This window comes from Dendrobates tinctorius, unplaced genomic scaffold, assembly GCF_039654945.1.
Source record: "Dendrobates tinctorius isolate UK_male_01 unplaced genomic scaffold, ASM3965494v1 ptg000020l, whole genome shotgun sequence".
Taxonomy (NCBI): Eukaryota; Metazoa; Chordata; class Amphibia; order Anura; family Dendrobatidae; genus Dendrobates; species Dendrobates tinctorius.
The window spans coordinates 2,089,089-2,116,691 of NW_027361688.1; the positions used below are offsets into that span (position 1 = coordinate 2,089,089).

Sequence of the window (27,603 nt, forward strand, 5' to 3'; positions counted from 1 at the left end):
GACCTGATGTAAGAAGAGATCAGAGTAGGACAACCAGAATGTCGTTGGGCTATACTATTCTTGTGTACAGGAAGAAAAATAATTTATAGCACTTTTGGCGCCAGACACGGCCTCTAAATATGGCTTTAACATAATACAGAATATCTTGTAAAAGGGGTTGTCCACTTTTCAAAGTTTCTTTAGCTCGTAGGAACTTCGAGGTGCTACAACACGGCGACGATCAGTTGTGATCGGAGCAGGAACTTGATAGCAAGTGTTCTTTTTATCTGCAGCACTCCCGCAGGAGAAATGAAGTATTACACCCTGTTCTCCGTAAAAATCAATAGACTGTCAGATCCTGCACAGACAATGGAGGTGATGTCACATGAGTCTTCTGAACTTTGTCAGTGAGTCCTAAGAGGATACTTTTTCTTTAAACCGCACCCATGGCCTCCTTTTCCTTTTACTAGGAAACCAGTATATTTTTCCCCTAGAGCCCCCCGGCCCCGTATGTCACCCAGAATACTTACCGTCACACCGTTGGACATATTGATTGTCTCTCAGCTATTTGTTTTTTTAAAAAGTCATTTTTGAAAAATTTGTAAATTTTTCACCACATTTTTTGGTGAATTTAGGGATAAATGGCACAAAATCAACTTTTTTTTAGGAAATCATGGCTACATTCGTGGTAACAGTATGCTGGAAAGACCAGTAAGGCAATTAGGGGTCCCATTGGGAATCCAGGGGTTACAAAGTAGGGTATGGCCGTGTCATTGGCGGAACGCGAGACCCCCCTGGGTGTTTTGGGGTTTCGCTTGGTGTATTAGGATTTGTCATAAGTTCCACCTGGACATCACCTGACTTCTCCTCGTTAGACGTTCTGTTGCGGGGTCTCGAGGGCCGATGACCCTTGGACCCACATTCCCGCATAGAAGACCTGGTAGCGGTGCTTCCACATGATGAAGCAGGCCGCCAGGCAGACCAGGGCGAGCAGCAGGTTCAGAGACATCTGCAGGAGCACAAACAGTTTGATGGTGGTGGTGACGGCGTCGCAGTCAGCCACGTCCCGGTAGAGGAAGGTGCGGCTCAGGGGGTCCGAGGGGTCTAGGGTGCACTGACACGAGTCGTCCGCCATCTTGCACGTATATTTGATGATCTGGGTGTAATGGTGAGCCGCGAAAGCCACGGCCAGGACGCAGATGATCAAGCTCAGGGCGCTGAGCAGGAAGTACAGCAGCTGGAAAAGAGGGAAGAAAAGCTCAAAAATGGGGAAGAGGGGCCCTATCGATGAAATATAAATGTGGCCCCTGTCAGGGTTCAGCCAAGCAAGACCTGCAATGATCTAAAAAATCAACATAGTAAAAAAAAAAAAAAAAAATCTACCGTTTTGTGTATGCAGCTCCTATTGTATTGCTATGCGTCTCCATGGTAACAGACTACGAACAAAAGCCTTGTAGTCGGATTTTGCAGTCACGCTCCCTTTCATCGCGCCTGTAGAACCAGACTACGCGGGATTTTATTTTTATTTTTTTTCTAAATCTGTGACCTTGGAGACGCACAGCTCTGTGCGAGAGCCGCAGACAGAAAACGGGGATTTTTTTTTTAGCAAAGTTGCTTAATTTAATATTTTAATATAATGTAAACTTGAAAGTCAACATTTCCCACAGGTGAAACCGAAAATCTTATTCTTTACAGGCAGTTAAAAAAAAAAAACCATGATCAAAAGAAAACTCACATGTCTGACCCAGGGGCGAGAAAACACCCCAGGAGCCACACAATGGAGATTTACTCCACTGCAAATTCCTTGTTAACTTTAGATCTTATGACTGATCAATATGCAGGGGCAAGTGAGGACGAGAGAGGGGAGAAGGCACGGATCCACATTATATCCACACGGTGACATAACACCGACCGCGCCATTATACACCGTACAGGACCGTAATGGCAGAGCTCACCTTCAAGGCAAATTGTCCGGATGTTCTCTCATCAGTCTGATAGGGAAGACAGAGCAGGATCAGACCCAAGATGGCCACAACGCTGACCTAGAAAGATACAGCACAGCCATGTATAGGGGGCAGTATTATAGCAGTTATTTTCTTGTACATATGGGGCAGTATTATATCAGTTATATTCTTGTACATAGGGGGCAGTATTATAGTAGTTATATTCTTGTATATAGGGGCAGTATTATAGTAGTTATATTCTTGTACATAGGGGGCAGTATTATAGTAGTTATATTCTTGTACATAGGAGCAGTATTATAGTAGTTATATTCTTGTATATAGGGGCAGTATTATAGTAGTTATATTCTTGTACATAGGGGGCAGTATTATAGTAGTTATATTCTTGTACATAGGGGCAGTATTATAGTAGTTATATTCTTGTACATAGGGGCAGTATTATAGTAGTTATATTCTTGTACATAGGAGCAGTATTATAGTAGTTATATTCTTGTATATAGGGGCAGTATTATAGTAGTTATATTCTTGTACATAGGGGGCAGTATTATAGTAGTTATATTCTTGTACATAGGGGACAGTATTATAGTAGTTATATTCTTGTACATAGGAGCAGTATTATAGTAGTTATAATCTTGTACATAGTGGGCAGTATTATAGTAGTTATATTCTTGTATATAGGAGCAGTATTATAGTAGTTATATTCTTGTACATAGGAGCAGTATTATAGTAGTTATATTCCTGTACATAGGAGCAGTATTATAGTAGTTCTATTCTTGTACATAGAGGGCAGTATTATAGCAGTTATAGTCTTGTACATAGGGGCAGTATTATAGTAGTTATATTCCTGTACATAGGGGCAGTATTATAGCAGTTATATTCTTGTACATAGAGGGCAGTATTATAGTAGTTATATTCTTGTACATAGGGGGCAGTATTATAGTAGTTATATTCTTGTACATAGGGGGCAGTATTATAGTAGTTATATTCTTGTACATAGGGGGCAGTATTATAGTAGTTATATTCTTGTACATAGGGGGCAGTATTATAGTAGTTATATTCTTGTACATAGGGGCAGTATTATAGTAGTTATATTCTTGTACATAGGGGCAGTATTATAGTAGTTATAGTCTTGTACATAGGGGCAGTATTATAGTAGTTATATTCTTGTACATAGAGGGCAGTATTATAGTAGTTATATTCTTGTACATAGGGGGCAGTATTATAGTAGTTATATTCTTGTACATAGGGGGCAGTATTATAGTAGTTATATTCTTGTACATAGGGGCAGTATTATAGTAGTTATATTCTTGTACATAGGGGGCAGTATTCTAGTAGTTATATTCTTGTACATAGGGGCAGTATTATAGTAGTTATATTCTTGTACATAGAGGGCAGTATTATAGTAGTTATATTCTTGTATATAGGGGCAGTATTATAGTAGTTATATTCTTGTACATAGGGGGCAGTATTATAGTAGTTATATTCTTGTACATAGGGGCAGTATTATAGTAGTTATATTCTTGTACATAGGGGCAGTATTATTATTTATCTGGTGTGTTTAGTAGTGACTACCATTTATAGTGAAATTCCTTCTCCATTCTGTGAATAATATTACTTTGTGGGTTGGGATATTTTTCTCCTTTGCTATCAGCTGAGAATCTTGTGACACTTATAGAACATGAAAAACAACGTGACTGATATCATGAAGGCAAACATTTAAAAGACACCTGCCACAAACTACACATACAAGGTGTGTGTATATTTATACTTTTTAAATATCTACTGTCTACATACATATTACAGCAGTGCAGAGTATTTAAGCATACACATTAATTATTTGGCTCTTTCTGCACTCTGGTCGATATATGACTTGTATGTGACGTGTCATGACATTAGACCTTATAAGTATTTCAGCAGATCCTGATATCAGAGATTTTAGCAGTAGGAGCAGCTCCTCACACTCCCTCATCACGCCCATCTATCCCAGGTCTTGTGATGAGCACACGGCGCCTCATTTGTTTCTTTCACTGTTTATTATGATGTTGATGTGAAGATGAAATTGGCGATTAAAAAAAAAAAACAGCTGAGTGCGGCCTAAAATCATTGGAAAAGTGTCTGTTAGGACAACGCATGGAGGCAGTATGGCGGTATATGGCTTTAGGGGAATAGGGAGAGGGCACATAAGCCCATCCTTCAAATGCTTGGACCACAGCCCCCCTAATGGTACATAGCACCCTCATTACAGGAGCTAAAGTACCCCATAATACAATCTTCATGCCATGTAGGGTCCTTGCCACTATGCCCCATCATGAACTCCCTCAGCACCTTCATAGCAACAGCTCCTCTGAAATTCCCTCTACAGTGCCCCTATAACAGTGCTGACCACAGTGCCCCCAGAATCATATCCATATCTACATGAGGTCAGAGCTTAATGGGGAAATCCTGCCCAGAAAATGTCGCCTGACAATGCATAACCCCAAACTTTGAAAATCGGGTAAGAGGGACATATACTATGGCGAGGGCCTTTTCGTATGCCCATACAGAAATAGAGCCCCTAGTGAAGCCCCTCAGTGTTCCCACCCACTACAATACCACTGTCATGCCCCGTCTATAGTATAATGCCTCCCCACACAAAATATTGCACACCCAGTGCCTCCAACACAGAATAATGCCCCCTGAGTGCTCCTACACAGTATAGTGCCCCCTGAGTGCTCCTACACAGTATAGTGCCCCCTCAGGGCTCATCACACAGTATCATGAACCCATACAGCACATTCCCCCACAAAATATGATTCCCACACATGGTATGCTGCCTCCAAGTGTCCCCACACACATTATGATGTTCCCTCAGTACGTCTCACACATTACGATGCCCCACATTGCCCCAGACAGTATAATGCCCCCTAACACATGTTGAAGCCCCCACAGTGCACCCTCATGTTATAATCCCAACACCTTGCATCACATAGATTATGATACACCCACAGTGCCTCTCATACAGTATGATGCCCCCACATTTCCCCTCATACAGTATGATGCCCTACAGTTCCCCTCATACAGTATGATGCCCTACAGTTCCCCTCATACAGTATGATGCCCCCACAGTTCCTTTCATACAGTATGATGCCCCCTTATTTCCCCTCATACAGTATGATGACTCCACAGTTCCCTTCATACAGTATGATGCCCCCTTAGTTCCCCTCATACAGGATGATGCCCCCACAGTTCCCCTCATACAGTATGATGCCCCCACAGTTCCCCTCATACAGTATGATGCCCCCACAGTTCCCCTCATACAGTATGATGCCCCCACAGTTCCTTTCATACAGTATGATGCCCCCTTAGTTCCCCTCATACGGTATGATGCCCTCACAGATCCCCTCATACAGTAGGATGACCCCACAGTTCCCTTCATACAGTATGATGCCCCCTTAGTTCCCCTCATACAGTATGATGCCCTCACAGTTCCCCTCATACAGTATGATGTCCCCACAGTTCCCCTCATACAGTATGATGACCCCACAGTTCCCTTCATACAGTATGATGCCCTCACAGTTCCCCTCATATAGTATGATGCCCCCACAGTTCCTTTCATACAGTATGATGCCCCCTTATTTCCCCTCATACAGTATGATGCCCTCACAGTTGCCCTCATACAGTATGATGACTCCACAGTTCCCTTCATACAGTATGATGCCCCCTTAGTTCCCCTCATAGAGGATGATGCCCCCACAGTTCCCCTCATACAGTATGATGCCCCCACAGTTCCCCTCATACAGTATGATGCCCCCACAGTTCCCCTCATACAGTATGATGCCCCCACAGTTCCTTTCATACAGTATGATGCCCCCTTAGTTCCCCTCATACAGTATGATGCCCTCACAGTTCCCCTCATACAGTAGGATGACCCCACAGTTCCCTTCATACAGTATGATGCCCCCTTAGTTCCCCTCATACAGTATGATGCCCTCACAGTTCCCCTCATACAGTATGATGACCCCACAGTTCCCCTCATACAGTATGATGACCCCACAGTTCCCTTCATACAGTATGATGCCCTCACAGTTCCCCTCATACAGTATGATGACCCCACCCACAATTCCCTTCATACAGTATGATGCCCCCTTAGTTCCCCTCATACAGTATGATGACCCCACAGTTCCCCTCATACAGTATGATGCCCCTACAGTTCCCTTCATACAGTATGATGCCTCTACAGTTCCCCTCATACAGTATGATGTCCCCACAGTTCCTTTCATACAGTATGATAACCTGATGACCCCACAGTTCCCTTCATAAAGTATGATGCGCCCTTAGTTCCCCTCATACAGTATGATGCCCCCTTAGTTCCCCTCATACAGTATGATGACCCCACAGTTCCCCTCATACAGTATGATGACCCCACAGTTCCCTTCATACAGTATGATGCCCCTACAGTTCCCCTCATACAGTATGATGCCCCTACAGTTCCTTTCATACAGTATGATGCCCCCACAGTTCCCCTCATGCAGTATGATGCCCCCACAGTTCCCCTCATACAGTATGATGCCCTCACAGTTCCCCTCATACAGTATGATGCCCCCACGGTTCCCCTCATACAGTATGATGCCCCCACAGTTCCCCTCATACAGTATGATGCCCCCACAGTTCCCCTCATACAGTATGATGCCCCCACAGTTCCCCTCATACAGTATGATGCCCCCACAGTTCCTCTCATACAGTATGATGCCCCCACAGTTCCCCTCATACAGTATGATGCCCCCACAGTTCCCCTCATACAGTATGATGCCCCCACAGTTCCCCTCATACAGTATGATGCCCTACAGTTCCCCTCATACAGTATGATGCCCCCACAGTTCCTTTCATACAGTATGATGCCCCCTTATTTCCCCTCATACAGTATGATGCCCTCACAGTTGCCCTCATACAGTATGATGACTCCACAGTTCCCTTCATACAGTATGATGCCCCCTTAGTTCCCCTCAGATGATGATGCCCCCACAGTTCCCCTCATACAGTTTGATGCCCCCACAGTTCCCCTCAAACAGTATGATGACCCCACAGTTCCTTTCATACAGTATGATGCCCCCTTAGTTCCCCTCATACGGTATGATGCCCTCACAGTTCCCCTCATACAGTAGGATGACCCCACAGTTCCCTTCATACAGTATGATGCCCCCTTAGTTCCCCTCATACAGTATGATGCCCTCACAGTTCCCCTCATACAGTATGATGACCCCACAGTTCCCCTCATACAGTATGACCCCACAGTTCCCTTCATACAGTATGATGCCCTCACAGTTCCCCTCATACAGTATGATGACCCCATCCACAATTCCCTTCATACAGTATGATGCCCTCACAGTTCCCCTCATACAGTATGATGCCCTCACAGTTCCCCTCATACAGTATGATGACCCCACAGTTCCCTTCATACAGTATGATGCGCCCTTAGTTCCCCTCATACAGTATGATGCCCCCTTAGCTCCCCTCATACAGTATGATGACCCCACAGTTCCCCTCATACAGTATGATGCCCCTACAGTTCCCTTCATACAGTATGATGCCCCTACAGTTCCCCTCATACAGTATGATGTCCCCACAGTTCCTTTCATACAGTATGATGACCCCACAGTTCCCTTCATAAAGTATGATGCGCCCTTAGTTCCCCTCATACAGTATGATGCCCCCTTAGTTCCCCTCATACAGTATGATGACCCCACAGTTCCCCTCATACAGTATGATGACCCCACAGTTCCCTTCATACAGTATGATGCCCCTACAGTTGCCCTCATACAGTATGATGCCCCCACAGTTCCTTTCATACAGTATGATGCCCCCTAAGTTCCCCTCATACAGTATGATGCCCTCACAGTTCCCCTCATACAGTATGATGACCCCACAGTTCCCTTCATACAGTATGATGACCCCTTAGTTCCCCTCATAGAGTATGATGCCCCTACAGTTCCCCTCATACAGTATGATGCCCCCACAGTTCCCCTCATACACTATGATGCCCCCAAAGTTCCCTTCATACAGTATGATGCCCCCACCGTTCCCCTCATACAGTATGACGCCCCCTTAGTTCCCCTCATACAGTATGATGACCCCACAGTTCCCTTCATACAGTATGATGCCCTCACAGTTCCCCTCACACAGTATGATGCCCCCACAGTTCCCCTCATACAGTATGATGCCCCCACAGTTCCCCTCATACAGTATGATTCCCCCACAGTTCCCCTCATACACTATGATGCCCCCAAAGTTCCCTTCATACAGTATGATGCCCCCACAGTTCCCCTCACACAGTATGATGCCTACAAACGCACCAACGTCATGGGAATATTGCGCTGGACGAAGGATAGTTGGAGGCACTGTGTGCCAGTGTGAGCAAGGGACACATGGATTTTTGACCACAGGTCATTTTGACATCATGGTGGAGGCAGCTGGGAGTCGCACGTGTGCCTCATATGACAGGTACCAGGATGTTTTCCCAGCTCAGTAAGTGTATGTGAGCATTGAGAATTTCATGTAAAATCCGTGTCATGTGCAGCCCGTCACAAGCTCAACCGCACGCACCAGGAGTCTCATTCCCTATTCATTCTGCAAAAACAGATATTCTACAGGCGGCGGGTTATGTCCCCCGGAGCGCGATGTGCGGGGTGTAAACAGCGGCCGAGAGCTCAGTAAATGTGCAAAGATATTCGCAGTCATACACAGAATGGACTGAAAATCAGTATGTCTGGTAAATATCCCCCCGTCACCCCAGCCGCCGCGCTCAAGATCTGATTACATAATCCGCAGCAGCATCTCCTCAGCAGAATGAAAAATTACAAGGTGCACAAACTTTTGCAACCAATTATTTTTCCTTTCTTTTTGCTCCTACAAATCTAAAAGAAACATGATACGACTACAAAACAAAGTCTGTGTAGTCTGATGCCGCAGTCGTGTTGTGTGCAGGCCTAAGCGAAAGCCCCACCGGGAACTTGCCACGTAAATGCCACTGACAGTGATATCTGAGTGATTAAACACCAGGGAGGAAGGTGATGCAACCTGCTCCATGCGCTCGCGCCTTGACGGAAATGTTTAAAGGGGTTATTCCCCCACCAATATTTATTACCTCTTTTTTTTTTTGCAGGATAGGAGATGAATTCATGATTTCAGAGAAATAAAAAAAAAATTGGTTGCAAAAGTAAGCGACTCTCCAAAATTACAAGTCAGATGAACCTGACGTTACAAGTCAGATGAACCTAAGAGATGTGAGCGCTTTGCGACAACCCCTCCGCAGCGATTTGTGGGCACCATATTGATTGTCACCCTGCTTTCCTAGATACTGTACACATGGGCCGTGTGTTGTCTTACATATATTGTTTTTTTTTTTATATGTTCAGGTATTTTTATGCAGCTGATTTTTTAAGGGGAAATTCTGCCAAAAAAAATTAAAAAAATCACACGGGGAAGTAACTGAATATTTTCCTAGATAGAAAGTCCCCTCCTCCTACTCACAAATTTTCCCATCTGTCTGCATGGCTCACGATAAAGAATACAGGATCCTACCTGGCCGTACAATCTAGTTTCACCACAAACTAAGATTGGCCCCAGAAAAGGTCAGAAAACTTCTGTTGACAGATCTTGCATTTGTACCTGTCAGTACTTAGTACCCTGAGTGCACAGAGGTGTTCTGTTGTTAATAGACTGGGACTCTGGATGACTCAGTAACGCATTAGGTACTGGTTGTTGGATTTTGCTTTTACCAGTAGAAGTTCAAACTACTATACAGACCGCTGCTTAGAATGAAGGATCCGTCAACAGAAGCTTGCTGTTAGTATCTATTTAAGGCTGGGGTCACACTTGCAAGTGTGATCCCGGCCTAAGGAAAAAAATAACAGTGAAGATACTATACAAATGCTGGATTTTTACTTTTGCGATTACGCACTCAAAGTACTAAATAGACACCTAAGAAGAATAACAGATCCGTCAACAGAAGCTTGTTATTAGTTTCCATGTAAAAGCAAAATAGCAAAAAATGCAATAAAGGTGCCATATAGATGTCGGATTTTACGTTCACCATTAAACACTTAAAATACTAAATGCCTACTAGGAACAATGGATCTGTCAACGGAAGTTTGTTGCTAGTATAATATATATATATACATACTGTATATATATATATATATATATATATATATATATATATATATATATACACACACACACACATTATATATATATATACTAACTATGTATATAGTTAATTAAAATGCTAAAAAATAGGATGAAGATACTATATAGGTGCTTTATTTTACTTTCCCAACTTTCAGCTTAAAGTATCAAATAAACACCAACTAAGAGCAAAGGATCCGTCAACAGAAGTTTTTTGCTAGCTACCATGTAAAAAAAAAGTATTAATAGGAAGAAAATGGAATGAAGACACTATATAGATGCTGGAGTCTATTTTCACCACTATGTAAAGTAAACACCTACTAAGAATGATGGATCAGTCAACAGAAGCTTGTTGTTAGTAACCATTTGAAAAAAAAAAAAAAAAAAAAAAAAAAAATTCAATAAAAATGGAATGAAGATACTATACAGGCACTGGATTTTACTTTTCTCAAACTACTATAGAGATGCCTACTAAGAACAATGGATCTGTCAACAGTAGCTTGTTGTTAGCTGCCATGGAAAAAAAAACAACAAAGGAATGAAGATACTATATACAATTCATGGATTTTACTTTCACCATTATGAGCTGAAAATATTACGTAGGATTCACGAACGGCAGCTTTTAGTTACTATCTAAGTAAAGAAAGATCAAAAAAGGCAACTAAGATGTTATACACATGCTGGATTTTACTTTTGTCATGCACTTTAAAAACAAAGCAGGCACCTACTAAGATCCATAAACAGAAGCTTGTTGTTCATTTCCACGTTAACAGATAAAAAAAAAAGCTTAAAAAAAAAGAAGCAAGTAGGATCCTACATAGAGGCTGGATTTTACGTTTGCCATAATGCACTCAAACAACTAAGTAGGCACCTACAAAGAATGAAGGATCTGTCAACAGAAGCTTGTAAAAAAAAAAAAAAGACAAAAACATGCAAAAAATGAAATGAAAATACCGATTAGATGCTGGATTTTACTTTTGCCATAATGCACTTAAAGTACTAAATAGACGTCGTCTAACAATAATGGATCCGTCAACAGCAGCTTGTTGTTAGTTTCCATTTAAAAAAAAAAAAAAAAATACTTATTACGTACTATACTCCATCCGTCACCACAAAGAGGGTTTTTCTATAAAGTCTGAGCTCCGTAACATCATCCTGGTTATTTTTAGTACATTCTGGCGTAATACACGGTATCAATTATTATTGCATTTGTGTCTTTTTTTTCTTTAAGCTTTTGGTGTTTTTTGCTTCTGATTTTGATTGCGCCTAATCCTTGTAATTTTTGTAATTTGCGCCTTTTTCAGGATCGTTTTATGTGTTTTTTTGTTCACTATTGTAGACGGGGATTTTATTTTCCAGATATTTTCGGTTCCAAGTGACTCATCGATTGCAAATTTTCAACTAGTCGCAAACATTTTGCACAAATGTTATCCAGTCCCCTCGTGGAGCGATTTTACTTTCCCCTGAAATTTTTGAGCAAATTTTGCAACATTTTAACAATTTTTTTTTTTTTTTTTTAGCTAGAATACGAAAATAAAGGCGATTTTTTTTTAACTCGGCGCAAAGTTTATGAACAGCGTTCATCGTTTCGACAATTTTGGCTTAAAACTAACAACAAATACGAAAAAGACTAAGAAAAGGCGCCCAAATTTTTCGTTTTTTAGTAACATTTTTTCTGCCTTGTGTTTTTTTTGCTGACGTTTTTTGTACCAAATTCATCAAAATGGCGCACGTGGTTTAAAAATTCTATTTATTTCTGGTTTTAACCTTTTTTTTTTTTTTTCAATTTTGCAAGTTTGGTTGAAATGTGGCAAAAATTTGCGCCGAATTCTCAGGAGCAAAATAAAGTCACTTTGCGAGGAGTGGGGGACATTTGCGTCAAATTTTGCAACTTTTAGAAAAGTCGCGAATAATGAATCGGGAGATGAAAACATCTCGAAATCCTAAACTCCTCCCACGGTGGCAAACTGAAAAAAGCAAAACAAAAAAAAAACGATGATCACATGAAAAATTGCAAATGAAAAGATGAACGTGGCGCAGAAAAACAAAAAAAAATAGAAAATTGTCAAAAACAGACGCAAATGTGATAATAAATCAGGACTGAAAAGTGACAATAAAACTCAAAAAAACCCAAATGGTGGATCGGAACCAATGTCAAGACTTGATGCAATGGTACCAAACCCTCAGCTGTGACAAGTGCTAGGCCTGTACAGGTTTTTCAGGATGTAAAGTCGACTGTTTCCATTCACTGACAGCAAGCAGAGTTTTAGAAACTAGCGCAGCATTGAAACGCAAAGGGATCGGAGAACGCCGGGGAATACGGTTTCTTAGCTTTTGTCTGTTTTGCGGAAAACAATATGGCCGACAACACCTCAACATGGCAGTTTTCACTCAGCTTTCCCAGACTCCTGAACGTCAGACCAGTCTAGTTAGATAGCGCCAAACCGTGGTTGGGAGCGGCCATATTGACCGTCATCCAATATTTTGATCTAAACAAAAAAAAAAAAATTTTACGAGAATTTTTTTTTTTTTAAAGTCTCGTAAAGTTTTATACGGTAGAGTATTATTAACTCATTCCTTTCCAGATCTTTCGAGTGAACTCGGACCCTGACACGAGCTCAGTGCTGCTTTTTGATTATTTTTTTTGCCCTCCACCCGTTCCGGATCTTAATAAAGGGTTACCGCTTGCTGCACCCCCCCCCCCAAAAAAAACAAAAAAGCGCCCGTCGGCCCGTATGCTTACAATGATGCCGGCCCAGTGCGGGGTGTCTCTGACTAGTAACGAGGAGCAGTTTACGGACATTATGATTGCCACCGCTGTGATTGACACGCCGAGGGTCAGCTGGAGCAAAGCCACCAGGAGCGGGAAGCGGCAGCCGCAGCAGGTCTGCGAATCGTCCTTCCGCCCGGGCTTCTCGCCCTTTTTCGTCTTCTTCCTTTTGTCTCCTCCGGCCTTGCTCTCTTGGGGGGTCTCCGATGTCCCCTTAGCCATTTGATCGCGGTCCCTCGGCTCGCGCTTCTCGTTTGCTCCCATGCTGCTGCGCTCGCTCACGCCGGGCGGTTCCTTTCTGCGATGGCCGGGGATCCTGGTATTTGGGAATGGCCGGCTTGGACTAATATGGAAGGCATTTGGAACAGATTCTCCAAAGCCCTGGAATGCCTCTCGGAGGCCGCAGTCAAGATGGGGGGGTCTTCGAGGGGAAACCAGACTGCCAACCTGCGGGGCGAGGACTCGTGTAGGATGGCGAGGCGAGACGAGGTGTAGGGAGGGGGGGCCTGAATTTTTTTTTTTTTCCTCACAAACAGGGCTTAAATATTTTAGTAGGCCCTAGGAGATATTCCCATGAAGCTGCGCGCCCCCAGGCTCTTTCTTGCTTTTGGGGTCAGTCGAGTACTCACGCAGAGAGAAGAGCGACAGCCCCCGCAAATCTCACATAATAATGACACCGAAACACGTCGCTCTCCGCGAACCAACAGCGATATGACTAGATAGCCCCGGATTATCCCCCGCAGCGACATTACCTCATTATTGGGGTTTGCTTACCCCTCACAGACCGGCCCGCGCCAACCAGACGCGTTTCACGAGAAATTCCAGGATTAGCTCCGTTTACTTGGACTAATCCGTTTAAGGCGAACCGGCGCCTGAAAGCGTAAACGGGCCCTCACACGAGGCGGCCAAGCCAAGAACCGCGCGGTTTACCTCACGTGGCCAGTTAAGCGCTAATTTGTGGTAAACCGCATCGGCCTAGGCGGTGAGAGATTGTTTATGGTGTTTTTTATTACGTTACATCACTATTTTTTATATTTAACAAACGCTGTAAAGGAAAACGCCTCAAACCGAAATGCGACGGGCCTAATTGTTATAAAAAAACCGTCTCATAGGGAAAACTGCTGGTGTTTCCCATAGCAACCAATCACAGCGCAGCTTTCATTTTACCAGAGCAGTTTAAGAAATGAAATCTGAGCTCTGATTGGCTGCTCTTATCCTATTGGGCCATTTCTATTTTCAAGGTTTTTGACCTAAGAAAGGCAGTAAAAAAAAAATTAAAAAAATAAAACTGCTGGACCTGGACGCTGTCCTGGGTTGTGTGTACACAGCCCGAAGATCACATGTTTTACAGCAGATTGTCACATTCATGACAACAGCAAATGAATACTGACCCCAGACCAGACCCCTAAACTAATACAGACCCCGACCAGACCTCTAAACTAATACAGACCCCAGACCATACCCCTAAACTAATACAGACCCCAGACCAGACCCCTAGACTAATACAGACCCCCAACCAGACCTCTAAACTAATACAGACCCCAGCCCAGACCCCTAAACTAATACAGATCCCAGACCAGACCCCTAAACTAATACAGACCCCCGACCAGACCCCTGAACTAATACAGACCCCAGACCAGACCCCTAAACTAATACAGACCCCCGACCAGACCTCTAAACTAATATAGACCCCAGACCAGACCCCTGAACTAATACAGACCCCAGACCAGACCCCTAAACTAATACAGACCCCCGACCAGACCTCTAAACTAATACAGACCCCAGACCAGACCCCTAAACTAATACAGACCCCAGACCAGACCTCTAAACTAATACAGACCCCAGACCAGACCCCTAATCTAATACAGACCCCAGACCAGACCTCTAAACTATTACAGACCCCCGACCAGACCCCTAAACTAATACAGACCCCAGACCAGACCTCTAAACTAATACAGACCCCAGACCAGACCCCTAAACTAATAAAGACCCCAGAATCAGGGATGGTCACCCCATAGGTGCATGTTGTGCCCAGGAGGTCAGGGGGCCACTAACAATCCACAGCAGATGGAATTGTGCATTATGATGAGATATTGGCCCTCATGGGCCCCATGCTGCTGTGAGCGCGGAGCCCATAGTGCAGCTCGTACCATCAGCCTCAGATTACACGGTGACATGTGCACATCACACTGACAGCAGAGCAGTATTTAATGGCGTCGTTTCTTATCGCCCGGGGGCTGCCGGCGGGGGGCGCACAGTATGTCCCAAAAACACTGCTGTCACTCAGCCGCTGATTTGCGCAGTCGAATGTGGAGAGCAGGAGTGAAGGGGTTACTGCGGCGATTATCAGTGTAAAATGATCAGGAATTATAGGAAATGACTGAGCGGCCCACGAGGGACGACACCGGGAGTGGGTGGGAGGCGATAACAGAACCAGGACCGACTCCGCGGATCCCCCCAAATAATCAGAGGTCAGAAGCATACATAGATCCTCCAGATACAAGGCCAGACCACCTGTACTCTGTGCTGCTGTGAGACCTCCTATACTGTCAGCACACTCCTCACCTGAAATACTCTGTGCTGCTGTGAGACCTCCTATAATATCAGCACACTCCCCACCTGAAATGCTCTGTGCTGCTGTGAGACCTCCTATAATATCAGCACACTCCCCACCTGAAATGCTCTGTGCTGCTGTGAGACCTCCTATAATATCAGCACACTCCTCACCTGAAATGCTCTGTGCTGCTGTGACACCTCCTATAAGATCAGCACACTCATCCTGAAATGCTCTGTGCTGCTGTGACACCTCCTATAAGATCAGCACACTCATCCTGAAATGCTCTGTGCTGCTGTGAGTCTTCCTACAAGATCAGCAAATTCCTCTCCTGAAATGCTCTGTGCTGCTCTCAGGCCTTCAAGAACAGCACACTCCACTTGAAATGCTCTGTGCTGCTTTGAGACTTCCTATAATATCAGCACACTCATCTGCTGAAATGCTCTGTGCTGCTGTGAGACCTCGTGCAAGATCAGCAGACTGTTCCTGAAATGCTCTGTGCTGCTGTGAGACCTCCTATAAGATCAGCAGACTGTTCCTGAAATGCTCTGTGCTGCTGAGACTTCTAACAAGATCAGCACACTCCTCCTGAAAAGCTCTGTGCTGCTTTCAACTCTCCTATATCAGCACGCTCCTCTGCTGAAATGCTCTGTGGTGCTGTGAGACCTATAAGATCAGCACACTCCTCCTGAAGTGCTCTGTGCTGCTTTGAGACTTCTTTTATCAGCACACAACTCTCCTGAAATGCATTGCGCTGCTGTGAGACCTCCTTTAAGATCAGCAGACTCCTCTCCTGAAATGCTCTGTGCTGCTGTGACACGTCCTACAAGATACAGTAGCACATTCCTCTGCTGAAATGTGGTCATGTGGTTGGTTTCATGCAGCAGAATATAAATGTGTTGGCTTTACAGCCGCCACCTGGCATCATTTATGGTTGGTAATCATCATGCAGACCATGGAAATCCCAGTCTATGAAGCTTCTCTGATGACATGACTTTGAGATGCAGGTTGGAGCAAAGGTTGTGAGGTTGGTGTTGAGCACTCCCACCAAGGAAGGGTCACCTCAGAGGTCTCATTCTAGATCTGTGCTCTTGTGTGGCCTCCACTTAACAGCTAAGTTTCTGTTTGGCTCAGACATTTTGACTTTGCAGTATTGCCCCTTACGGTGACCTCTTAGCTACAACACCCTCTACTGCTCCTAGATATCTACAGGGATTGTAGGGTTGTGCCATAACTTTCACGCCTTGGAATTACCAAAGGTGGTTGCTTTACATCACGCCTTGGAATTACCAAAGGTGGTGGCTTTACATCACAACAGCCAGGTGCCACCTGTCATCATACATGGTGCCCTCAGGATTGTCTGCACACCATTGATAATCCATGGGGCTTCTGATGAATCAGAGACAGTTTGTGGTTCGATTTTGGTTCCAGCAATGAAGGATGTGCAATTTTTAGTACTTGTGTCTCCTCAATGTTCTAGTCTGCTGGAGGCTTTGTTTGTCTTAGACGTCTTCAGAGTTGGAACCTGCCTTGGTGGTGAGGTGACATCCAATGCCAAGTTGGTAGTCACCAAGTCCTTCTAAACAACTCAATGGATATTTTAGGGTTTCAGAATGTACAAGCGAAGGTGGTGACGGTGACTTCACATCACTCTAGTTACCACCTGGCATCATACATGGTGCATTCCTGGTCACCTACATCTGTTTCGTCATGGAAACTCAATTCACGAAGATTCTGACTACCAGTTCTTATGATGATAATTACTTTGAGGAGCACGTCATAACTTGGTGTTGAGATCTACCTCTAAAGATGGCTGATTTTTGCAGTTCTATTCGGTAACTTTTATACCCTGAACTCACTAAAGGTAGTGGCTTTACATCACTGCAGCTGCCATCTGGCATCATACTTGATGCCTTCAGGATTGTCCATACATTCAGAGTTGTCTTCACCTACTCAATCATGGAAACCTCAGACATTTGAACTCAAATTTTTGAAGTGAGATTTTCTTTTTAGGATTCATTTTGGATTATTTACCTTCTACGGCCACTTTATGGTTCAGTTTTTGTTTTCCTTTGATGTCACCAAAACAGGAAGGTTACTTGTCTTGAGAGTTGGCATCCTGCAACAAACACAAGTTGGAGTCACTAAACAATTAAGGAACCCAGTCTACTCCCATCTGGTATTTTATGGAGATTATATAGTCAAGTGCCAAATATCATGCTCTTCAATACAAAAGTGGTGGCTTTACAAAACTCTTGTTACCACCTGGCATCATAAATGGTGCACTCAGGGTTTTCTACATCTGTTTGGCCATAGGAACCCGATCCATGAAACTTTTCATGAAAAGTTCTTGTTATGACAGGTCATAACTTGCTACCACCGAGGATGGGTGATTGGTGCAGTCTGAGGTCCCATGCAGTAACTTTCATGCTCTGGAATCACTAAAATTGGTGGCTTTACATCACTGTAGCTGGCATCATACATGGTGCCCTCATGGTCATCCACATCGGTTTGATCATGTAAACCCAATTCTTGGAGCTTCAGGTCATATGTTGGTGTTGAGTTCTACCACCGTGGATGTGTGATTTTTTTTCATTCCATATAGTAACTTTCAAGCCCTGGAATCACTAAAGTTGGTGGCTTTAGATCACTCTAGCTACCACCTGGCATCATACATGGTGCCCTTATAGTCGTCTACATCTTTTTGGCCATGTAAACCCAATTCTTGGAGCTTCAGGTCGTGCTGAATTCTACCTTCAAGGATGTGTGATTTTTTTTTATCCATATATTAACTTTCAAGCCCTGGAATCACTAAAAGTGGGGGCTTTAGATCACTCTAGCTATCAACCTGGCATCATAAATGGTGCCCTCATGGTCATCTACATCTGTTTGGTCATTGAAACCCAATCTATGAAGATTCTGATGACTAATCCTTTTGATTACTTTACTTTGAGGGACAGGTCATACCTGGGTATTACATTTTTGCACCTTGGATGGGTGATTTTTGAATCCTATGCCGTAACTTTCAAGCCGTGGAATCACTAAAGGTAGTGGCATTACATCATTGTAAATTCCACCTGGCTCCATAGATGGGGCACTCTACATCGATTTGGCCATGGAAACCCAATCCATGAAACTTCTGATGAGCATTTCTTGTGGTCCCATCTGGTTGAGTGGCAAGTCATACCTTGGTGTTTGAGTTCTACCACCAATGAGGGGTGATTTTTCCATCCCATGTGGTAATTTTCAAGCATGGAGCTCACTAAAGACAGTGACTTTCTATCACTGCAGCAGCCACCTGGCACTATACATGGTGCTCTCAAAGATTGTCTATGCCTTGTGCAACCATCCATTGAGTTTCTTGGTTCTTCTGATTGTCACTGGATGTTGGTCACTACATAAAGGACGTGTTCCTCCTGGTCTCCGTCCTTGCGTGCTCCATACCAGCCAGGATACAGCCTCCATCACCGACGCTCAGGACTATAAATGATAAACTGTCGTGAGCTGATGAAATGGAAAAACTGCTGAATTAATCCAAATTTCTGATTAAAATCCACCGAGACAGAAACCCCCATTTATTCTATGAAGTGTGATCCTCAGAGGATTTTTGCAGAGGCCCCCCGGGGGCACAAATCAAGTCACTGTTTTCATTAATTCAGCAATTTCTTTATTTCGAGCTGCTGGAAAAAGCCAGAAACAGAGATGCGTCTGTCACGGAGATGATAACAGTCATACTTGAGAACTTCAGAAGGAAAGCGTCCACCATCTTAGGATCTTTCTGGCTAATTTTGAGCTTTGTGCTCAAGTCACCTCCAAACCTGCTTCCAAAATGAGGCAACAGTTTTTGGACCAGGGTCAGGCTCCACGGATTTTGACTCCCCTGCATTTTTTTTGTCCCCATATGGACAGGGGATCTTAATTTCCCACTAGTTCAATATCTAATAACCCCCACAATGTATTAGAAAATGTAAAATCCACTTTTATGGAGGGTTGAATACTTATGCAACTCCCTCAAAAATCATTCCAGGGTCACCGCAGTGAATGTCCACCTAACCCTGTTGGTGACACACTCTCACGTCAACTCTCTCCATGCCCTTTTTTAGGCAAATGTGACTTTTCGACCGATGTATTGCACATACGACTTCCTGGTTCCGTTTCGTATGGGGTAAAAATAAAATCTGATCCACTCTTTGTTTACTCTCAGAAAACCACGAGACGCCCGGTTTAGTTCCTAAAAACGAGCGATGCCCTTAGACTAGACCGGCCCATGACCCAGAAGTAGGGGAGGAATTGGATTTCACTACCCATTTTGAGTCAAAACATGGAAGTGATGCAGCCGTGTGGGAAGGTGACCATGAGGGATGTGTGACCGAGCATGACAGCGATCACCGTGCACGAGGGACTGACTGAAACATGACTGCTGCGTTTCTTGGTAGTGTAATGTCGCGAAGCGCTGACCTATCACGTCTCACCAATATGGGACTAATTCCAATTAATCGCCTCTGTTCCTCAAGAAATTGTGCAAGATGAAGTAAGTGGTTAACCTTTTCTAAAAACTTTCAACACTTAGTTTATAAATCTATCCCCGTAAATACCAAAATGACCAACCAAAGCTTTCAACCCATAAAATTCACAAATTGACCTGGGGGGCTTAAATTTTTGCAAACATCTCTTCTTTATACGTTACATAAAAAAATATATATTATTACCAACCCTTGTCTCTCTCCAAAGTCAATAATTTCTTATAATATTAATAGAGGATCAAATACTTTTGCTAACTGCCATATTATGTCTTAAAGTAGATTTTTCACTTGGGATAAATATGTAATTTTTTTACCTGATGTAAATGCCGCTGTTCTCCTGAATCTGGCGATGTTTTTCTTTTGTTTCTGCACCTCTCCGTTCCTGAGATATGGACCCCTCTTCTCTGTATTTAAATCTAGAGCTGGAGCTAAGTGGGGGAGGTCCTTAATCTTCTTGAGAACCACACCCAGTTGGCTAAAAAGAGTAGATTTCCATGTAGGAAATAGAGGGCAATATCTCAGGAACGGAGAGGCATAGAAACAAAAGAAAAACATCACCGGATTCAGGAAAACAGCGGCATTTATTCTCTCATTGTCAAATCACACAGATAATATCTGGTGGGGTGCCGATACTTTTATCAACAACTCAACCTTTGTTTTTCTCGCTAAAAAAACGTGCCAAACCTAGACTCCTCCATCAGATGCAGAAAGAGCAGTGTGATCCGTCACTGCACAGAACACGTCGCCTCCAGAGTCCAGTGGAGGCGGCTTTACTCCACTCCATCCGACGCCCGCCATTGTGCTTGGTGATGTACGGCTGCATGCAGCTGCTCGGCCATAAAGCAAACGGAGGGGGCGCAGTCTTTGCGCTGATAAAAGTGGAGGTCTGGAATCGGCAGTTATGGAGTCGGTAGAGCATTGGTGACTTTTCTGCCCTCTGCTCCTGAGCACTCGCCCCCTCCCACCCACTCTGTAACCTTACAGTAAAGGCAGATAGTATGGCAGGGGGTCGGATGTTATACACCGGATGTTACTTAAGGATCACTCAGGGTGTAAGTACTTTATAAGGGGGAGCTTGAGCCATCATTACTGTATATAGGGGCACTCGGGGCAATATTCAATTATAAGGAGGCACTGGGGACATTTTAACCTTTTAAAAAGGTGCACAAGGGTTTTCTATCATTTCAAGGTTAGACAGGCTGGAGACCCCTGGAATGGGGTATCATATAATAAACTCAACCATTTTTCGTCTTTCTACACATATTAGAGTAGGGGTGCCAAGACTTTTGCAAACAAGCAATTTTAATTATTATTATTTTTTTTTTAGATTTTACCACCTGCATTTGAAACATGATGTTACAGACTCATTCCCTGTTTCTATAATACTAATAATCCGGAGAATCTATTTGCCCACATGTGTATGACCCCAGCTGGGGGGCAGCCGGGGCAATCTCTCCGCCTGGAGTCGGGGCACACTATGAGGACTTCATGCGGACTCAGCGCGGTTGATTTGTTTCCTTTTCTCTAAACATTTTCCCTCCCGCCTCCACCCGAAACGCGCTGGAACCAGGCCTGAATCCATCCCGGCGCAGCTGGAGGCCGGACAGAAGAGCGGCCGAGATAATGAGCCAAAGCCGCTCTAATGTGCCGTCCTCATTCACCAGCAACGTGTCACTCGTCCCGCGCATTCAGTCAGCTGGAATATAGGACGCAGCAGCCTGGATGTGGAGGGACGGATTAATAGGAATGGCCACCATCCAAAAACCTGAGGTGACGATGAAAACCTCAATATGAGTGACTCGGTGTCAGTCTTCACTGTTATTATCGCATTCTACTCCTGAACCAGGAGGATCAGGATGAATCAATTTATATAAAGGTGAATGTCTGCTGATACATTTCATGCATTGTGGTCTGAGAGGCCCAAATTAAATTAGGAGTCCGGTCAGGGTGTGAATATATTTGCTGGTTTGATACTAACATAGGGGTCTGCATGGATTTTAGGGGTCTGATATGAATGGAGGGGGTCTAAAAGGGTCCGGGATCTGATGTTAATTATAAGGGAATAACATATAACTTTGAAAGACAAGAAAAAAGTACACCCCTAATCCTGCCCAGTACTGTGCGCCCACACAGAAATAGTGCACCATAGAGTTCTCACCCACTATAATACCCCTTCATTGCCTCTATAGAGAGCAATGCCTCCCCATGCCGTATGATGCCTCTACGGGACCTTTCCACACTGTATGAAGTCCTACCATGACTCGTCACCAAGCCTAGTGCCCCCACAGTACCCACACACAGTATAATGCCCCCACAGTATCCACACACAGTATGATGCCCCAGAGTACCCACACACAGTATAATGACCCCACAGTACACACACACAGTATAATGCCCCCACAGTACACACACACAGTATAATGCCCCCACAGTATCCACACACAGTATAATGACCCCACAGTACACACACACAGTATAATGCCCCACAGTATCCACACACAGTATGATGCCCCATAGTACCCACACACAGTATAATGCCCCCACAGTACCCACACATAGTATAATGCCCCCACAGTACCCACACACAGTATAATGCCCCACAGTATCCACACACAGTATAATGCCCCCACAGTATCCACACACAGTATGATGCCCCAGAGTACCCACACAGTATAATGCCCCCACAGTATCCACACACAGTATAATGCCCCCACAGTACCCACACACAGTATAATGCCCCATAGTACCCACACACAGTATAATGCCCCCACAGTATCCACACACAGTATAATGCCCCCACAGTATCCACACACAGTATGATGCCCCAGAGTACCCACACATAGTATAATGCCCCCACAGTATTCACACACAGTATAATGCCCCCACAGTATCCACACACAGTATAATGCCCCATATGCTCACACACAGTATAATGCCCCCACAGTATTCACACACAGTATGATGCCCCATAGTACCCACACATCCCTCCTGGGATGTACTCATCACCTCCCGGGTCGTACTCCTCACCTCCTGGGATGTACTCCTGACCTCCTGGGACATACTCCTGACCTCCCGGGTCGTACTCCTCACCTCCTGGGACGTACTCCTGACCTCCTGGGATGTACTCCTGACCTCCTGGGATGTACTCCTGACCTCCTGGGACGTACTCCTGACCTCCTGGGACGTACTCCTGACCTCCCAAGTCGTACTCCTCACCTCCTGGGACGTACTCCTGACCTCCTGGGACGTACTCCTGACCTCCTGGGACGTACTCCTGACCTCCCGAGTCGTACTCCTCACCTCCTGGGACATACTCCTGACCTCCCGGGTCGTACTCCTGACCTCCCGGGTCGTACTCCTCACCTCCTGGGACGTACTCCTGACCTCCTGGGATGTACTCCTGACCTTCCGAGTCGTACTCCTCACCTCCTGGGACGTACTCCTGACCACCAGGACATACTCCTGACCCCCAGGACATACTCCTGGGCTGTACTCCTGACCTCCTGGGACATACTCCTGACCTCCCGGGTCGTACTCCTCACCTCCTGGGACGTACTCCTGACCTCCCGAGTCGTACTCCTCACCTCCTGGGACGTACTCCTGACCTCCTGGGATGTACTCCTGACCTCCTGGGATGTACTCCTGACCTCCTGGGACGTACTCCTGACCTCCCGAGTCGTACTCCTCACCTCCTGGGACGTACTCCTGACCTCCAGGACATACTCCTGACCCCCAGGACATACTCCTGGGATGTACTCCTGACCTCCTGGGACATACTCCTGACCTCCCGGGTCGTACTCCTCACCTCCTGGGACATACTTCTGACCTCTCGTAACATACTCCTGACCTCTTGGGACTTACTCCTGACCTCCAGGACATACTCCTGACCTCCGGGACATACTCCTGGGATGTACTCCTGACCTCCTGGGAAATACTCCTGACCTCCCGGGTCGTACTCCTCACCTCCTGGGACGTACTCCTGACCTCTTGTAACGTACTCCTGACCTCTTGGGACATACTCCTGACCTCCAGGACATACTCCTGACCTCCAGGACATACTCCTGGGATGTACTCCTGACCTCCTGGGACATACTCCTGACCTCCTGGGACGTACTCCTGACCTCTCGTAACGTACTCCTGACCTCTCGTAACGTACTCTTGACCTCCTGGGACACACTCCTAAGCTCCTGGCATGTACTCCTGACCTCCTGGGACGTACTCCTGACCTCCTGGGACGTACTCCCGACCTCCCAGAAGAGCGAGACAGCTTCCTGAATCTAGATTTATAGTGTGGGGTCCATCATTTGCCACATTACAGAGGCCCCCAACACATGAGCGTCACGTGATTCTACGCCTGTAATGCTATCACCGCTTTTCTAATCCGACGGTAAAGGTGAATGCGTGGAGTAATGAAGGCGGCGTTCGGATTACGCTTCGGATGACACTGGCGGATCCTGTGGCCGCATCTGGTTTACGCAGGAAATAAAGGGGGTGTAAGGTGACGGGTGTGGAGGATGTGTGCCGGGCCCACCGGGCGCACTCATTACCAGACACCGAGAAGAAGCACGCTCTGCTCAGACGGGAGGGGACTGATTAATGGCCGCACCAGGGGGCTCCTCTATTGTTAGCTGATCATTAGAGGCGAGACGGGTGGGGGAAAGCGCACATTATCCATCTGGGAGACCCTGAGACCCCTGATCACCGCCATCATGATAATTACTGATATAAGGCGGCTCCGTCCATCCTTCTCTCTCTCTTTCTGGCTATAGATGATATTTCGGAGTAGACTGTGACGTTTCGCTCCATAGTGACCCGTCCCCTCAGGTTTCTCATGCCCACTGTGGTGCCGGTTCTGCTCGCGGATGTGATTGATGATCTATTTGTAGTCCGGTCCCCGGCGCGCTTCATGTCTGACGCTCGGCACGGTTTCGGCTGTTTACATGTCAGACTTCTACTTTCCCTCCATTTCGGCGACGTCCTACTGTGAGCGACCGCCGGCTGTGATCTGTAAATGACCCCTCTCTGATCTATTCTGAAACGCGGCCCCCTCCAGAAACGTGCGGGACCATGCTGTGCGGAGCGTCTCCGCTCGCCTGGCGTCGGGATGAGGCTGAACCGGCTCATTGGCAGCGCACATGTTATCGCCTGCTGGTAAATGTGACGAATCCACCAAGGTTTTCGTTAGTCTCCGACCGTCTGACATCCAGACCAAGAGATTTGTCGTCAACTTTATTTCGTGTCATTTTCCTGCAGCCCGTGGCGTGAAACCTTTCCCACGTGAAAGAAAAACTCTCTACATCCATCTCCATAGTAATGACAGGGCATAAATGGACAGATAGTTACACGTAAAGGGCGACTCCACCCGGTGCTCATCAATCTGGGGAAAATCCTTTACCAAGAAAACATAAAAATATGAGAATAGGAGCATTCAGACAGGATATGAGAATAGGAGCATTCAGACAGGATACAAAAGGCGAAAAATCTGAGTGGGCCCCTAACCAGTAACCCTAATTACAACTCTGGTGGCGAACCCAGTGGCAGTAGCTGTGGGTGGGCCCCCTCAGAGCAAGGGACCCGGGGCGACCGCACCCTCTGCCCCCCTGGTAGCTAAGCTACTGCCCCAAGTATTAATGCCCCCTCTGTAATAGTGCTACCAGTAACAATTTTCTCTTCGTGCCCACCAAACAATGTGTGGGGGATAGTGATGTCCTTTCATGGAAGCCCTTGAAAATGGGAACCAGAGGAGCCAACTATAAACCATCTATTATTATTTAGCTGTGTATGGCGGTATAATGTTTGGATCTGAATTTCAGTATATTGTGTGAAAAAGAATAACAAAATTCCTATTTGAATACTTCATGATATGTGGACACTATATGACAGTATTATCTTGGCACAGTATGGCAGTATTATTTTTGCTCTTGAAGGACGTATTGCAGTATTAAGGTTTTGCAGGTTATGTAGTCACTATATGGCAGCATTATATGTCCTGCATATGGCAATATTATCTTGGCACTATATAGTTGCATTATGCATCCTGGATACGGTGATTTGGCACTATATGGCAACATTACATGTCCTGCATATGGCAGAATTATATTGATACGATATGGCGGTATTATATATCCTGTATATGGCCGTATAATCTTGACCAAACATGTTGGCATTACAAGTTCTGCATATGGCAATATTATCTTGGCACAATATAGTGGCATTATATATCCTGGATATGCCAGTATTATATGTCCTGCATGTAGCAGTATTATCTTAACACGATGTGACGGTATTATATGTCCTGCATATGGCAATATTATCTTGCCACTATATAGTGGCATTATATATCCTGGATATGCCAGTATTATACAGTAAGTCCTGCATATAGCAGTATTATTTTGATATAACATGACGGTATTATATGACCTCCATATGGCAATATTATCTTGCCACTATATAGTGGCATTATATATCCTGGATATGGCGGTATTTTGGTACTATATGTCAGTATTATGGTATATGTCGTGCACATACTGGTATTATCTTGACACGATATGGCGGTATTTTATGTCTGCACATGGACATATTGTCTTGACAAAACATGTCGGTATTATATGTCCTGCATGTGGCAGTATTATCTTGGCATGACATGGTGGCATTATATATTCTACGTATCGGCCTATAATCTCGGCACTTTACGGCGGTATTATTTCCTGAATATGGCAGCATTATCTTGGCACGATATAGTGGTATTGTATGGCCTGCATATGTCAGAATATTCTTGGCACTATATGGCGGTATTATGTACTGCAATTGGCGGTATTAGTTTAGCATGATATGGCGGTGTTATGTAGGCTAAAATATTGAGGAAAACTTTTAAAAAGCAGAAGTGGTGCTGGGCCCCCTCCATGTCAATATGCGCCACATCGACCCCCACAATGGCAATGAGTGAGTTAATGCCTGGTACACCGGCGGGCAGTTCCGGCTTCTCCCCCCGCTCAGTCGGCGGGGTACCACTCCGCTCTCACTTGACCTGATCGCACAATAATCTTTTCCCCCCGAGGCGCGCACCTTACACGCTCAGATGCTTCTTCCCGTGGCTTCTCGAGATTCTCCTCCCAGTATAGTAGGTAACGCATGAGCGGGCAGATCATGGCGAAGGAGACGCTGCCATCATCCACGGCACGTGATCGCGGTGGCGGCGGCGCTTCTCTAAGGGATATCAAAATCCTAACTGATGGACGCAGCCGAGGAAGGAGAAATCGCCGAGATATAACAGAACACGAGCGATAATATCTAGAAGTGTCCGTCTACCGGGTGGTATCGATGAAAAGACCCTCGGAATATTCCCGGCAGACAAAAATAAATCCCGTTGCCATGGAAACCAGTGTTAACATTGACGCGCGCACGTGCGAAGTTTCAGCAGAAAAGGTTACAGCACTGAGACACTGCGATTAACAAGAGTTAACCCCATCAGGTGAGGAGCGGAACGTCGCCCGTTGTTTCGCCGTATGAGACAGTACATAGTATGGCGAGGCCGCGTCCACAACGCCCCGAGCCCAGGACAGCGCGTCAGGGAGACGGTTCTGTACGGCGCGAAAACGGACGAAGAGCGACAACTGATATACGAGACAAATTATCCTGCGAGAACAAGACGCC

At 45.2% G+C, this 27,603-nt stretch overlaps 1 protein-coding gene across 2 annotated transcripts; it reads right to left on the reverse strand.

Annotated features, from left to right (window-relative positions):
• Nucleotides 1-39: 39 nt before the first annotated feature.
• SSPN (sarcospan) lies at nucleotides 40-27,159 on the reverse strand. 2 transcript variants are annotated; one of them, XM_073567440.1, is made up of 3 exons: nucleotides 27,021-27,159; nucleotides 1,935-2,021; nucleotides 40-1,216 (listed from the first exon to the last, which is right to left on the reverse strand). In XM_073567440.1, the coding sequence occupies exons 1-3, from the start codon at nucleotides 27,096-27,098 to the stop codon at nucleotides 851-853; spliced, it is 531 nt and encodes a 176-aa protein (XP_073423541.1). In that variant the 5' UTR covers nucleotides 27,099-27,159; the 3' UTR covers nucleotides 40-850. The 2 variants fall into 2 exon arrangements, with proteins under 2 accessions (XP_073423541.1, XP_073423540.1); XM_073567439.1 differs by lacking the exon at nucleotides 27,021-27,159 and adding an exon at nucleotides 12,847-13,477.
• Between the last annotated feature and the right edge of the window lie 444 nt (nucleotides 27,160-27,603).

Excerpts from the sequence above, each read along its gene's own strand:
- SSPN (XM_073567439.1), bottom strand. The coding sequence starts at position 13,137 with ATGGGAGCAAACGAGAAGCGCGAGCCGAGGGACCGCGATCAAATGGCT. Across the intron at positions 2,022-12,846 it reads CGCACTGGGCCGGCATCATT|GTCAGCGTTGTGGCCATCTT; the intron begins GTAAGCATACGG and ends GTATCTTTCTAG. Across the intron at positions 1,217-1,934 it reads CCGGACAATTTGCCTTGAAG|CTGCTGTACTTCCTGCTCAG; the intron begins GTGAGCTCTGCC and ends CCTCTTTTCCAG.